Source organism: Leptonychotes weddellii, chromosome 12, assembly GCF_054177405.1.
Source record: "Leptonychotes weddellii isolate Sample4059 chromosome 12, ASM5417740v2, whole genome shotgun sequence".
Classification (NCBI taxonomy): domain Eukaryota; kingdom Metazoa; phylum Chordata; class Mammalia; order Carnivora; family Phocidae; genus Leptonychotes; species Leptonychotes weddellii.
The window spans coordinates 38,066,904-38,083,526 of NC_138380.1; the positions used below are offsets into that span (position 1 = coordinate 38,066,904).

Below are 16,623 nucleotides of genomic sequence, written 5' to 3' on the forward strand. Positions count from 1 at the left end.
TTATATCATTGTTAGATATAAGATATATAAATATATCTTAGATGTAAGATAGATATAAGTTAGATGTTGTCACTTTGAGTTTATTCCAGTTTTATGAGTGAGCATAAATATCTTGAACTCCCTGAAATAAACACATTATATAGAGATGACTTTTTTTTTTTTTTTTAAGTCTATTTCAGCTCATTTGAAACTCATTTGTTTTAGTGATTCCTCTTCAGGTTTGGGACCATAAAACGATGGCATGTTCAAAATTCAGTACCAGCTAATGCCCTGTAACTTTAAGTTGGCTTACGTCTCAGCACAGGGAGAGACTGATTCTATATTAATCATCCCACAGTGACTAGTATTTAACTCTGTTAAAGTCAACTAGCCAAAACGCTCATCTACCACACCCATGGTAGCCAAGGAAACAGGGGCACTGTCAGTTGCAACAACACTGCATGCCATTGACCCTGCTCCTGCCACAGTATGTATCACATGCCTCCCCTGAGAGCCAGGCTCTCTGCGAGGCCCTTGGGATGAAGGGCATGCAGTGTGAGCCCAGGAAAGACATACCCAATTTTGTAGATTTAGGTAGCTGTCTGAGTGGCAGGGGGGAAGATGTAGAAAAACTTTTATATCTGAAAGTAAATTTTGTTGCTCAGATTTCGTAATGGCAAATCAAAAGACACGTGAAAAATGCTGCCTTGTTAACCAAAGTACGCTCATGATTTCTAAGTATTGGGCAGCTTTTACTAGCTGTGCAACGGAAGATGGTCATCACTCTCATTCATATTTGGTTTATAACGGAAGCCAGGGATCAATGAAGCTGTCAGAAATAATAACAATAATAATAATGTTCATGTTTACTGAGCACTTCCTATTTGCTATGTAATTTATAAGGGCTACATCATCTAATCCTTCCTACAACTCTGTGAGGTATGTTTTTGCATTTGAGAAAACAAGGTTGGAGAGGTGAGATCAGTTGGCTCAAGATGAAGGAACTAGAAAGTAACAGGCTTAGCACTCTAACTGAGGTCTAATACCACACAGCCTTTCTTAATTCTTTGTATCCCTCCCCCCCACAACCATAAATAGCAATCTGTCCTCTTAGAATGTATAGGTTCTTACTTTAGAAAATTTAGACCACATATCCTTTGGTCTAACCAGACTAACAAAAAATATTTTAAAGACTTGATTTAAAAAACAAAAATCAACATCCTTCAGATGACTTTCCCCCCATCATTTTAGAAAGGACCGTTGAAACAACCTGTATTGTGTACAATTGTTTTGATAAAATGTGATTTCACAACCATGACTCTGCAGCAACTTATGAAAAGGATTTGCCTTGTGAATGGAAAGGGTATATCCTAATCTTAAAACTTGAATTCAAAGCTGAGATCTTGTGGTTCTTTCTTTGCCTCATTGAACTTTGGCCTGTTTAGCAATATGAATACTTAAAATTCAGTACTTCCCATCTCTTCATCATAGATAATTTTGAACTCAATGCACAAGTACCAGCCACGGGTGCACATCATTAAGAAGAAAGACCACACAGCCTCGTTGCTCAATCTGAAGTCTGAAGAATTCAGAACATTCATCTTCCCAGAGACCGTTTTCACAGCAGTCACTGCCTACCAGAATCAACTGGTGAGTTCAACATTCACCATTCATTTCCTACATAAGGAAAAGATTTAGGAGCTTCTTTCATTTTCTTGGAGAGAAGGGCTATACCAGTACTCAAAATCGAAGTTCACTTTGGTGAGTGCTATTGAGTATCAGCCGCAGAACCTCTAAGCATGTTGAGTGACCATGGCTCAAGGTTATTAAGGTCTGTATTATACCATCTTTTCTAGAATCTTTATACTCTTGGTCAGTTGTTCATTGCCCACTCTCCCACCCAGATCTGCCGCATCTGACTTCTCAAATTTTCTTCTTGAGAAAATCACCTGCTTCTTTTTCTCCTTCTGGTAGAGCCTCATGATGTATATAACCACACACTCATTGCTTCACAAAATTTAGAGATTCAGTTTTTCTGTGAAATTAACACACATATTCCAGCCAACTACCCAGACTACTGATACTTCAGAAATTTTGTGAAGCTTATTCAGCTGTAATTTAAGGTAATTCTAGTAGAAGGATTTTTTAAATGCCTCTTTAGATAATAAACTATAGCATGTAAGCAGTGTGTATTTAATCAACTTCAAGATATCTAATTTATAATATTGAGTTTTATAGTTTCTACTTTTTGATGTATATCACATTTCAAGTTTATGCATTTCTTCATCCATAAGGTTTAATCCAACTCAATTAATAACTATCAAAGTCTTACTGAGGGCTGGGTGCTGGTCAGTACTTCCCCATATATTTTATTCTTTCATGGTCAGCATAACCTTGAAGACTGGGGGTAATAGGAATATTCTGTAGTGAGGAAGCTGAAGCAAAGAGAGGATAGTAACTTTTCACAGTCAGGAAGGACCAGAAATAGAATTCCTCTGATATACTTCAGTAAAAGGAACTCATTCAGGGGCGCCTGGGTGGCTCAGTCGTTAGGTGTCTGCCTTCGGCTCAGGTCATGATCCCAGGGTCCTGGGATCGAGCCCCGCATCGGGCTCCCTGCTCGGAGGGAAGCCTGCTTCTCCCTCTCCCGCTCCACCTGCTTGTGTTCCCTCTCTCGCTGTGTCTCTGTCATATAAATAAATAAAAAATCTTTAAAAAAAAAAAAACCACGATATTTAAAAAAAAAAAAAAGGAACTCATTCAGTTTACTTGGGAAATTTGGTTGTTTGTGGCCCCTCTAGGTCTTTGTAGCTTGCCTTTATTTGGTTAGTTTTAGGGTAGCCAGGACTATTGCCCTCTTCTTGTTTTGACATTGTTATATTTTGGGTTCTGAATGAGTAATTGTAAGGTGATGCCTGATAGATGGTTCAGAGGCCAGAGTGGGATAGGTCAGCCAGAGGAGATATGGTGTTGTGTCTCTTGAGAAAAGTAAGAAGGTGAAGCTGAGAGCTCAGGTAGCCCTACACAAATGAGGAAATAGGAGCCCAGGGAAGGAATGTGAGCAAGAGGCAGGAGTGGATGTGTGTCTGTAAGGCATAAGCACCTATAATTTCTGTATGACTTGGAGTAGATTTTACTTCACCACTGCTGTTTTCCTTACCTGTTAACTGGAGCTAAGAACTGCCCAGAACATCTTGGGCATTCCTGTGAGGATCACATGTGGTGCTGTGTGTAAACATGCCTTTGGAAACTGTCAGGCACCCTATAAATAAGGCATATGGCGACTATCGGACTGTCTCTGGAGTGTTCAAAGTGACAAAAGTGTCACTTTTTTGGATTTTAAAATGTTAGTGGCACATTTTTTTTAATGAGCTAAATGAAGGCACAAATCATACTAATCATCTTAAAGTAAAAGCAAAGTATTAAAACTTTTTGGTTGTCGGGCGCCTGGGTGGCTCATTTGGTTAAGCACCTGCCTTCGGCTCAGGTCATGATCCTGGACTCCTGGGATCGAGTCCTGCATCGGGCTCCCTGCTCAGCAGGGAGTCTGCTTCTCCTTCTGACCCTCCCTCCCTCATGCTCTCTCTCTCTCATTCTCTGTCTCTCTCTCAAATAAATAAATAAAATCTTTAAAAAAAAATTTTTTTTTTTTTTTTGGTTGTCTCTAAGGCAACAACACAAGAGTAGAAACTTTCAGAGAATGACCAAGCTAAAAAGTTGGGTGTAGATTGAAGCCTACAGGGGTGTAAAACCCTAATACTGTTTCACTGAGAATCTGAAACATTGACACCAACTATCCCAGTTTTTATTTGAGGACACATGTAATACAGATATAGATTCAGAGAACATTCCTAAAACATTCATTTTACATGATTTGAATTTATAGCTTTTATACTATACGACATTAGATTTGTACTTCTACAAGAAGTCTGCTGATGTTTGAGAATAAACCAGAAACTTGTCATGTGAAAATTTCATTGCTTTTATCAAAATTCTCTGTAAAGAAAACCAAAGCAAGAATAGGTAAATTGTTTTTTTTTTTTTTTTAAATGAAAATTACAGACTGAAGAAAATTGAAGGAAAGTTTCTAAGAAACTTTAGATTTAGTTTTATAGGTGAAAGAGCAGTCCTGGATAAACCTTGGCAGGACCTCTCAGGTCATGGTACACTGGAATAGGAAGTTTTATCTACATAATTGTGATAATAGCTAATATTTGTGTACTTACTATGTGCTGGGAACCATTTAAAGTGAATTGTCTTATTTAATCTTCACAAGGATATTATAAAATAGGAACAAACAGTATTTGTTTGTTACATTTACAGCTGGGAAAATTGAGGCATGGGGTTAAATAACTCATCCAAGGTGACCTTCCTGGACCTCACCTGCCCTATTTCTCTGTGTATGTAGTTTTCTCCTTCCCTGAATCATTTGAAACTAAGCAGCATACATCATGATACTTTACCTGTCAATACTTCTACAAGTATATACTGGCAATAAGAATATTATTTTTGTAAGCACAATGTCTTTTTCACAGCTAAGAAAATTAATAAGAGTTATTCCTTAATATCTTCTAAAATTCAGTTTCATATTAGTATTTCCAGGAGGGACCAACAACCTTTCCCCCCTTTGAACTAGGATCCAACTAACATTCATGGCTTGGGTTTATTACTTTTAATTTAGAAAAAAACTATCTACATTTTTTCTGAATATCTCATTTAATTAAACTTATCCTTGATTCTTTCTCAAGCCTCTCCACATCTACCACTTTTTCACAGCTGTAACCTTACTTGTGTACTATTTTCCTATAGCAGATATATAATAAAATAAATATACAGGAAATAAACATGTACTTAGCGTATTAGAATTTTTCCATGTGCAAAGAACAGAAAGAGAGGAAGATTTAAAAGTTCACATTTAGGATCACCTTCATATCTCTTAAACTTTGGACAAGACTGTTATTTTTATATCTATTAAAACCCAATTCAGTTTCCAACAGAATTTGTGAAAAAGCTTCTCATTTATTGTGGCTGGTAGTTTTATTTGTGAGTAATGAAAATGGGGCATATTTTGCTATTTTTCTCTCTCTCTCTCTCTTTTTTTTTTTTTGCAAGGAAGTGATTGCATTTCTTTACATTATTAGATAAAACCTAAATACATTACACTTTCAACAAACTATCTTATAATTTCAGATTTAAAGGTCATGCATTGTTTTTGAGCGGGCCAGCCATTGCTGTAGAGTTGAAGTGTAGGTCAGGTTTCATTTTTAAATGCCTTTGGACAGATCTTTTCCTGATAATTGGAGAAATGGGCTCTGGGGGCCAATTTCACCTTGTGGCTGGGCACCCCAGCTGGGTCCAGAGTTCAGAGGTATCACATGGAATAACGACCACTGGGAGAGGTCCCCCCTCCTCAGTGCCACTGGCAGTGTCAAAATCTGCTCCCTGGTTTTGCATACACTTGTGACCTATAGATAAAGGAGATGTTAAGAGTGAATTTTCTGGCTAAGAAATGCATTATGTCCTATATTATTGAGATAACAGGTGAAAAAACAGTGGCCGTGTTTTGGCCTGAATTAGTCAGTTATTTGCATATACACAAAGCTGCGGGATTTCTTAAGCACGCAGAGCTGCCCTGTAACGCTTTTTCCTCACAAAATGAAAAAAGTTGCTACTTTTACATGTTGCTTTTGAGTTACAAGCTGTACCTGTAGTTTCATATATATATTTTTTTAACCATATTATATTTGGTAGTTGGCTACTTTGGGGATCCTTTTGCAGTTTCACCGTTGACATGGATGATATTGTTCAACAGCATTACACATAGTGGCAGGGATTCTGTATTAGGGTCCAGCTGAGATCACTGTCTGTAACTTGGGTCCTTTCTCTCATCAGTTCGCAAATGTAGAACTTTTTCAGTTATCCCAAATAGTATAAAGGGATATAAAACTGTATCTTCAGAAATGAATTTCTTTCTCTGTTACTATCAGTTTTCATTGAAATATCCATGGAGTAAAATCTATGCCTGACCTTTTAAAAATGCATGATTACCTGGAATGTTAAAATCTTGCTATTTAAAAATTATTTTATTTTAAAATTAGAAAGCAAAATGAAATGTTATTTAGGTAAACTCAGGAAGTTTTGCTAGTCCATAACTGGTAAAAAGATGAAATCCTATTTCTCATCGCTTGTCCTTGAAGCAAACTTCCACAAACATTTCTGGGGGTGCTTACTGCTGACACCCCAGAAAACTCAGAGACTAGTGATAGCACAGTGAGCATGGTGGGTGCATTAAGAAGTTCAACTCACAGTCCTTGTGCTGCTAATCAGTACTCCATAAAACCTGTTCGAAATTGTAGTGTTACTCCAGGGCCCCCCTACAATTTTAGTAATTAGACATCCATTCATCTTTATTTCCTTTAACTTCCAAAAGCAGTTATTTTCTCTGGAATTAGATAAAGTGGTCTATGGAGAAAGTCTTAAGCTCCATTTCTAATTAGCACACTAAAGTCAAATCATTGCTGTAACTAACTGGTGAATCTAGGTGTATGAGAGTACCTCATTCTATTCTCAAAACTTTGCTATAGTTTGAAGTTATATCAAAATGTGAAGAAAAAGAAAAAAAGTTACCAGTGATCTGCCTGGGTATCATGAAAAAGAGACTAAAAAGAAACTGGAAATAGAAAATTCTAATAATGAAAGAAAATTCCAAAGACATCTGAAAACTTGTTGAATGTAATTCACTTCTTCAGAGTTATGGCAGTAATGGTAAATATGGTGACATACTGCTTGAACAACACACACTTGCTGAGAGTATTTATGACAATCGTCATATTCTGAACCTATAGTCTTTACCTTTTGGAAATAATGAAGAAAAGCAAATACAGTTTTCACAGGGGCCAAGTAGATCAAAAGTCCTTTAAGTCCTTTAATCATTACAACAGAGAGATAATACTTTCTATTCTTTTAGTTTGTAAAGACTCAAACAAAATGATACAGTTCACGTCTTAGAGGAGTGGCTGTAAAAGGACTTCTTTCAAAATTACTTTTTCCATCAGATATCTGCCACTGTCTTTTTTTTTTTTTTTTTAAGATTTTATTTATTTGACAGAGAGAGACACAGCGAGAGACGGAACGCAAGCAGGGGGAGTGGGAGAGGGAGAAGCAGCCTTCCCGCCGAGCAGGGAGCCCGATGCGGGGCTCGATCCCAGGACCCTGGGATCATGACCTGAGCTGAAGGCAGATGCTTAACAACTGAGCCACCCAGGCATCCCTCTGTCACTGTCTCCATGCAATTTTATCTTTCACTTCTACATTTTATCTATGCACTTTTACATTTTATTAATTAGCTTATAGGAATTGAGCTTGAAAGAAGACTTATTGTTCTACCTCAGTTTCAGTTTGAAATTTTCATCTGGGTTTGCTTCACGCTTAAATCACTAACACTGCAGTGGATGTGGTGTCACCCTCTTTAGTGGCATGTAAGTCACCTTCAGTTCTGGTAAGCTCTGTGTCCCTCTGCTTGTGCCTTGCAGTTTGAAGCTCCATCAGGGCAGGGCCCACGTGTTCTTTATCTCTGCACCATCCAACACTTGGCATAGTGCATAATAAGTAATCCTTCCTCATTAAATATTTGTCAATGAATTAATTTGAAAGCACTTTCATGAACCTAAAGCGCTTCAGAAATATAAGGCATTTTAACTTTTAATTATTCAGTAGAAAGAGATGCAGCTCCTGTCTGAGGATTTAAAAATCTAGTTGGTGTTTTATAATCTTAGGACATACTAATTGCTTGTGCTTTAGAAGATGCTTACGGTTTATTTGAGACAAATAAAAATTTTCTCCTGCATCCTGAAAATGGACCTGCAGAACTAAATCGTAGTCTGAAAGATGGCTGAAACAGACTTCACCCTTGAGAAATCCACGGCTATGACCGTGGTGGCAGTGTGCTAGAGGAGGTTCTCTACAAACTCTGGATGGCCACACATTAGAGGCAACCTCTGAGGTTCCTGTGTATTTCTTTATATGCAAATTTAAATTAGCTGTTGTTATTCACTAAGAACAGTTTTCTTCCTTCCTTCCTTGTTTATCATGTCCACTAACTAAGCTGAAAAGGAAATTAGTAAATTTTTTTTTTTTTTGGCTGCACTAGAGTGAAAAGGCTAACAATGAGCATTTGTGAGACACTGTCATGCACTCTTAGAAATTAAAACTATCAAATAATCAATCTTATAACTGGTCAGTGTTCATGACAGAAAAGGGGGGTCTCTGGATAGGATAGTGTGGGAAGTTCTATTTTAAGTGAGATGAGTAGCTTCTTTACAGCTTGTACATTGGTTAGCTCATATTTAGACAATTCGAAAAGGGAAATAATGCCTTTCTTTTGTAATGAAAAAGGCAATTCTTTAGGTGTTAATGATTTAAAATGAATAGCAGAAACACTCTGATCAGAGAAAACGTTGTGTTTTGGTGAGAGAGTATTTCAGGCAATCTATGGTTGTGTTTAGTGCTTATGAGGAGGACATGCCTCAACTTTATAAACTTTTCTCCAGGCTAAGACTATTTTGTGCATCTCTCTCTAAAGATTAGTGTGGGTTCTTGTTCTGATGCCAGTGAGCTAGGATTCTTTTTTAAAGGTGTCTATGGTTCTAATTCAGATAGTGACTACCTGTGTCTTGGTCCTTCTGGGTTCTTTTTGGCTCTAATCAGGAATTTTACAAGTCTCGAGTATCTTTTATTCAGTGTTTATTTTTTGCTTCATAACCTAATGTCTCTTTCTTTGGAGGCACAGCGCATATGATTTAATGGATCTTTTTACATTAATACTGTGGGAATTATGGACTAGCACATCTTACATACTTAATCCTTCAGACTATGATTCTTATTAGGGAATATTTTCTTTTATATAAGCACAGAGTCTATAAATAGCATTGTGTGGGAGGATAACAAAAGACTGGTTGATTCTAATTTGGTCAGATGGAAGGGGAGCAGGGGTAAATTTATATTTTGACAGCTTTATATCATGTATTTATGTCATGTATTTCAGTACAGTATTGAACATGAAGCTATTATTGTTCATTTTATCTTCTCCATTATGTTATATATATATATATATATATATATATATATGCCCATAGGATTCACAAATGATACTGCCAAGTCAGCAGGAGGCAACATTTTTGTTTGTATTCCCCATTACCTACCAGTGCTGGTCTGCTAGACAGTTCTCCCATTCTCGGGGCAACCCTAGCCTTTCACTGCTCTCTTAAATTCTTCACCTTGCAGCCACACTGTTTACAAAAGGCCCCCTCCCTAATTGTCTCTATCCATTGACCTTCGGGCTGTTTTCTAGGACCAGCCAGTCCTCAAATCCCTCATCTCTGAAGCCCTCCCTGACCAACTGTCCCACTGGGTTGTGAATCATCCCTCCTGTGAACTTCTCTTTCACTTTCCACCCTTCTCACGATCCTGACAGACATTAAGTATTCTTGGGGCGGCATGGAAAATGAACAAACTCTTTATTTCTGATTTTGCTTCCTTGACCTCGGAAATGATATTGTTCTGTTACCCATTCATTCCTTTGCAGATAACCAAGCTGAAAATAGATAGCAACCCTTTTGCCAAAGGATTCCGGGACTCCTCCAGGCTCACTGACATTGAGAGGTAATGAGAATTTTCTGTTTACTTTTTTGTCCAGATAAGATAAAGAGAAGAGTGAGTTTGTAAGAACACACTCCTTTCAACGCCCAAATGCCATAACCCTACTGTAGATAGTCTCCGATCCCCCCAGCCCACCTTCCCTTCCACCTCGAAGCCCTGTAGACATGCAGCTGCTTAAGCTCTGACAGCTGCTGCACCTGCATCTGTTCCCGTGCTGTTTCCAAGGAAGTGGTTTCTTTGGTCAGGACATTGACTCAACTGTAAAAAAGTAGGGTTTCTTCCTTATCAAAGATTCAGTCCTTTTGATGATATTAAGCTGCATCTCTTAGGTGGTAATCTGCAGAGAAATGGAATCTTGATAGTCTTAGCCTTCTGAAGTGGACATATTAGCGAGCCTGAAGAATGTGAGTAGTTTGGAACTCTGAAGCAAGGAGATGTCATTTAATTCAAGGCACATATTTTACATATGGCATAGACTACTCATATTTAACAGGAGAGACATCAGGTCTCAGGACCTTTAAGAAGACAAGTGACAATCACGGGCCTGTAACTTACTCCACTTTTTACTTAATTAAAATGGTTTACACAGTGTGAGATCATCTTCATGGTGAGTAATGACTACGTTGAGATCCAGAGCTTGCCCATAGGAATGTCAAAAACATGATGTGTTTTTTAGGGAGAAGATTTTTGAACCTAACAGATTATTTGTATCTCTTACACATACTATGGAACTTTCTGTACTTCTTTTTTGTGTGAGAACATTTAAGTTCTACTTTCTTGGCAGATTTCAGTTATACAATAGTGTTATCAACTCTAGTCAATATGTTATACATTAGATCTTTAGACCTTATTCATCTTCTGTACTTCTTCTTTTATGTGGCCCAGAGTCTTTCTTTGACAGGTGGTGTACCCTAGCCACCAGAACCTCTGGTGTATTTTACCTCCAGGTCTTTGTGTGATTTCCTCCCCACCAACTGCTATACATTTCTGTCACACTCTTTGTTACCTAACACATGGTCACATCTCCTGACCTCGGCACTTCTCTCCAGCCTTCCTGGAAATGCAGTTGAAGGGGTCATTGCATATTTTAGCAATATCTATCTAATCCTTCCTTCAGCCCTCCCAAGTAGCAGAGCACAGTGGGTTTTGATTTGGAGGAAAAGTTATAGAGGCTCAGTGAGGAGGCAGAGAAGCCAGCAGGAGAGGCTGAAAGTGGAGCAGGTGCTGTGGGATTCAAGTAGAAGAGAGAAATTAAGTCACTGGAGAGCTTGACAAGTGGTTGAGGGGGCTGAGATCAGGGAAGGAAACTTGAGCTTGTGGTTGGAAGTCGATTGCAGACTGCAGAGAGACACCAAATGGATAGCTCTCCAATGAGGTGGGACATAGGCAAGCAGATAGGCCTTGAGACCCAAGGCAGTGAGAATGTGGCATCAGCAGTGTGGGTGACAAATAAGTCCATTTACAAAGGCTGCTTTCATTCAGGCATGACCTTTTTCATCTCTTATTTCTGGAGAGCCAGAAGCAGTGACTCCAACTGGATGTATACAGGTGGGATTAGAAGTGAACTTCTTCATTTCAGTCAGGTAGCAGGTAAGAATGAAGACAGTGGCTCAGTGGGACAGCAGTGGTGTGTTTTTATAGTGTGTACCTTATCTTCTATCTCAGATCAGGAGGTGAGCATGATATACCGGGAGACAAACTCATGGGTTAGAGTCCCAGCTCTGCCTTGTACTGGCTGAATGATCCTGGAGTAGTCTCCCAGCCTCTGTTTCCTTATCTAGAAGATGGGAAAAATAACCCTGCTCCTTCAAAAGTTTATTATGAGAGCCAAGTAAGGTGACATTTATGAAACACTTTATAAATCTAAAAATGTGAAATAATTATTATTTTTTGCCCCATCTAAGTGTACTTCTAATAGTCTTAATAAACTACTCCTAGAGTAAAAATAGCCCCTTATTTGCACGTGTGCTCACGAGATACGAGTCCCCAGCCTCACTGCCCTTTGGAACAGCAGATTTGATAATGCATGCAGGCACATTTTTCCACTTATTGAATAAACATCCTGATGTGGGGAGCACTCACACGTCCATGAAACTGAGTAGCTTTCAATGGTCTGAGGGCGAAGAGAGCATCTTCTGTGACCAGCTGAAAGTTTGCAGGATGACCTAACTAGTGTGAAATTGGCCAAGGTTTTGGATTTCATTTCCAGGTATTTAAGTCTGAATTTTCCCTAAACAGCCTTTGGGGATGGGTCAAATCAGATCAATTGATCTTTAGAGACCTAAAGAAATTAAATTAGTCTGGAGTCAGTTACTGCACTAAACCATCTAGTAATTGAATTGCTCCTTGTAACTGATTGAAAACAGCCCTATCTGTAACAATATAGGGGACTTTTCCTTATAAGAGATCTGAGACAAAAACACATCTTTTTATGACATGATGACAGAAATTACACTTTTCTAACCTAATTGAATGTGATGTTATAAATATGTGACCTTAATGATTTCAAGTTTCCTGTTCTAGATTTACAACTTTGGTGTGGGACACCCAAACAAAAATGCTTTTGGGACTGGATCTGTTTGCCTTACACCTCCAAACTCAGTGTTTTATTTCTTCTACAATTGCACAAGCTTTTGGGATACCGTATAAGGCATTACAGTTTTCCTGCTCTCATTTTAATGGGTTCTGTTCAGACACTTGAATATTCGTCTCCCATGCTCCGTGTGTAGCCTTACTCTTCAGTGACAGCATCTCCTTCATTTGTAAAAGGAAAACCATCTCATTAGCAAAAGTAGAAAGCATTTTCATCAGACGCTTTGCACATATACCTATAATGGACAGCTTAGAAGCAAACCAAAAGCCCGAAGGAATTTCTTAATATCACCGAATTCATAATTATTTAGTTCAGAGAAAGAATTACCTACTGGTCTGTCAGATAATAATAAACAGACTGTTAGTTGGTGTTTTCTTTTTTTGGTGGGGGGAGGGAGGGCACTTTGTACAGTAAGGGAAAGCACAGTGTTACTTTTGAGAAAGGAAAAATAACTAGGAGAGTTTTTTAATGATTTCTTCAAAATTTTCTTTTGTTAGGTTTTTTGTTTTTTTTTTCTTCCCCAGAGAGAGTTCATGCTCATTGCAGAAAAATCTAACAAGTAAGAAAAAGAGCATAAATAAGTAACAAATTCCATTCACTCAGAGATAACCACTGGCAAAGACTTATATATTCTTCCAGGTACTTTCTTATGCATGTACGAACATTTACTTCCTTTAAGGTTTACACACATATATTTTTAATCATTTCCCCTTAATATCAATAGATATATGACTATAGTATACTTTTTAATGGCTGCCCAATTTTCCACTGTGTCCGATCACTTATTTGACCAATCCTATATATTAGTTATTTAGGTTTCCCACTTTTTATTATTACAAACAGTGCTAGGAGGAAAATATATATCTTAACTCATGCTCTTCATTATTACCATAGGATAAATACTAACAAATAAAAATGCTGGATCTAGGGATATACTTTTTTATTTTTATTTTATTTTATTTTTTTGGTGCAAAATGGTGGTTTTATTAAAGCATGAGGACAGGACCCGGGGGCAGAAGGGGATATACTTTTTTTATTCATAATGTTGTTTTTATTGTTAAAAATTTGGGAAAGACCTAAATATTCACTAATAGAAAAATGGTTTAATAAATGTGTATGGCCATGCAATGGAATTTTAAAAAATCATGGTAACGTATGCAACATAATTTGCCATTTTAATCATTTTTAAGTAAACAGTTCAGTGGGGTTAAGTATATTCACAGTGTTGTGCAACCATCACCATTTTACATTTCCGGAATGTTTCCATCATCCTAAATAGAAAACTTGTACTCATTAAACAGTAACTCCCTATTCCTCCTTCCCCAGCCCCTGGTAATGTCTGTTCTACTTTCTGTCTCTATGAATTTGTCTAGTTTAGATACTTCATATAAAGGGAAAGATAATACATGTTTTTAAGGTTTTTCATACAAACTGCCAAGTTTCCCTCAAGAATGATTGTCCATGGCATGGTCACGAATACCCATTTCTTGTACCCTTGTCAAACATAATCACCATCTTTTCATCTTTGCCAATTTGATAGGTGAAAATGTGTACTTTTTCTTTTGTAAATTGGCCTGTTTATGTCATTAGCTCTTTTTTTTTTCTTTTGAATTGTTTATCTTTTCTTTTATTGATCCATATAAGCTACTTATATTAGTATTTTTATTGTTTATTTATATTGGAACCATTTTGTCAGTTTGAAATTAGCTTTTTATGTATGTTTTTGATAAACAGAATATTTTATCACCAAATCTGTTTTACTTTATGATTTCTATCTTAAGAAGAGGTTCCCGGGGCACCTGGGTGGCTCAGTCATTAAGCGTCTGCCTTCGGCTCAGGTCGTGATCCCAGGGTCCTGGGATCGAGCCCCGCATCGGGCTCCCTGCTCCACGGGGAAGCCTGCTTCTCCCTCTCCTACTCCCCCTGCTTGTGTTTGCTCTCTCGCTCTGTCTCTCTCTGTCAAATAAATAAAAACAAAATCTTTAAAAAAAAAAAAAAAAGAGGTTCCCTACTCCAAAACTCTATAAATATGTAAATATTCAAGTACAGATTTCTGTCATTTTACTGCTTTCTAATTTTTTATTTAAAAACTCATACAGTATTTATTTTGGTATGAGATATAAAATAGACATGTCACTGTATATTTTTTTTATTTTACATTTTTAAAATTTTATTATGTTATGTTAATCCCCATACATTACCTCCTTAGTTTTTGATGTAGTGTTCCGTGATTCATTGTTCGTGTATAACACCCAGTGCTCCATTCAATATGTGCCCTCTTTAATACCCACCACCAGGCTAACCCATCCTCCCACCCCCCTCCCCTCTAGAACCCTCAGTTTGTTTCTCAGAGTCCATAGTCTCTCATGGTTGGTCTCCCCCTCCGATTTCCCCCCCTTCATTTTTCCTTTCCTACTGTCTTCTTTTCTTTTTTTAACCTATAATGTATTATTTGTTTCAGAGTGATAGACATTGGGGAGGGTATGTGCTATGCTGAGCGCTGTGAATTGTGTGAGACTGTTGAATCACAGACCTGTACCTCTGAAACTGTATATTTTTTATAAGTGGTTCCAATACCATGTATGTACTAGCATATTCCTTTCCTATTTATTTATAATTCCCCCTATCATATACTAAGTTTTTGTCTGTGGTAGTTTTGTAGTCTCTTTATTGATCTTCCAGTATTAATTTTTGTAAACTGATAAAATATATAAATATTTGATGATACTTAGATATCTGATATGGCAAACCCCAAACCTTTTTACTTGTTATTTTCAAATTTTCTTGATATTCTTTGACATTTATGCTTCCAGCCTTTGGAATCATTTTGTCAAGTCTTCCCAAAAAAGTCATTGAAATTTTGACTGGGCTTAGGTTCAATTCATACAGTAATTTGGGGGAGAAAATTGGTATCTTTATAGTATTGGAATTTCCTTCTAGGAATATGTCATGTTTGTCCTTTTATTGAAATGTCTTCTTATGTTCTTTAGAAGTTTTGATATTTTCAAGTTTGTAAGTCCTGCCCATATTTTCTTGGGCTCATAGCTAAGTCTACTAGAGCTACACTGTCCAATTTAATAAATAGCCACTGCCCACAGATGGCTAGTGAGGACCTGAAATGTGGCTTTTCCGCACTGAGATGTGCTGTTAAGTACAAAAAAACAAACCCCATGATTTTGAAGAATGAAAATATCTCAAGAATAGTTTTAAAATATTTTTAGATGTAAAAATAATATTTTGGACATATGTTGGGTTAAATATATTAAAATTAATTTCACCTATTTTTTTTAAAATGTGACATCTAGACTATTTAAAATTACATATATGGCTCACACTACCTTTGTATTGAATAGTACTATACTAGAGAGTTTTTGGGAGGAGAGAGCTTGCTTTTGAAAGTAGAATTTTTAATTAGAAATCTACCTAGTTTAGTCTGTAAAAAGCTATTGATTTCTATATGTCTTTGGCATACTGCCATTTTACTGAACTTCAAAAGAATAGTTTTAGTAGTTTTTCCTTTTAGTCTCTTGAGTTATCCAGTTAGATTGCTATATAATTTGCAAAAAATGATAATTTTATCTTTTTCTTTCTAATAGCTATGCTTTTAAAAATGTCTTTTCCTTGTTTTATTACACTGACTTAAAATTTTCCAGGATGCTATTGAAAAGTAATGATGATAGTTGGCATTTTTCTCTTGTTCTTGACTTACTTAACAATGCCTCTAATGTTTGGTCATCATATATGATTTTCACTGGCTATGGGTTTCAGGAGGATATTCTTTATCATATTGAGGCAATACCCTTCTATGCCTAAAGAATTTTTTGTTATCCTGAATATTAGTTGAATTTATATTTAATGCTCTTTTAACATCTGAGACAATTTTAATTATTTTTCTACTTTAAAATAATAATATTAATTATACTCATAGTGTCTATGTTGAACTATCCATTTATTCTTGGAATAAATCCTGTCTGGATTTTATCTGGTTTTCTTATAATACATTGCTGGATTTAATTTATTTGTATTTTATTTAAGACTTTTTATCAATCTTTGTAACAGATTTGACATTGTTTATTCTTTCCTTTTCTGTCAGTTTTTGGTATCAGGTTTCTGCTAGTTTGTTCAAATGAATTGAAATATGTTCCTTCTTTTTATTGTCTGGATCAGTTTAAATAGCAAGGAAGTGATTTTACAGTCTTGCCCATAAATTCATCTGGGTGCAGTACTCTTATGGGGAAGTCTTATTTAACTACTTAAGTTCCATAGTGTTTCAGTAAATATATATTAACTTCTATCCCATTTAATGCTTTTTGTCTTGGATTCTACTTTGCCTAGTCTTATATTGCTATGCATTTTCAATTCTTGCTTTATTTGCCTTTTAATTTTTAAAAATC

The 16,623-nt window shown here is 36.7% G+C and overlaps 1 protein-coding gene across 1 annotated transcript in view; it reads left to right on the forward strand.

Moving 5' to 3' along the window:
• TBX20 (T-box transcription factor 20) overlaps positions 1-16,623 on the forward strand; it is a 57,098-nt gene that overhangs the window by 11,729 nt on the left and 28,746 nt on the right. The window contains exons 5-6 of the mRNA XM_006734092.3: positions 1,471-1,629; positions 9,563-9,639. Of these exons, the coding sequence (XP_006734155.1) occupies positions 1,471-1,629; positions 9,563-9,639 (236 nt within the window). The remainder of the gene's footprint in view (positions 1-1,470; positions 1,630-9,562; positions 9,640-16,623) is intronic.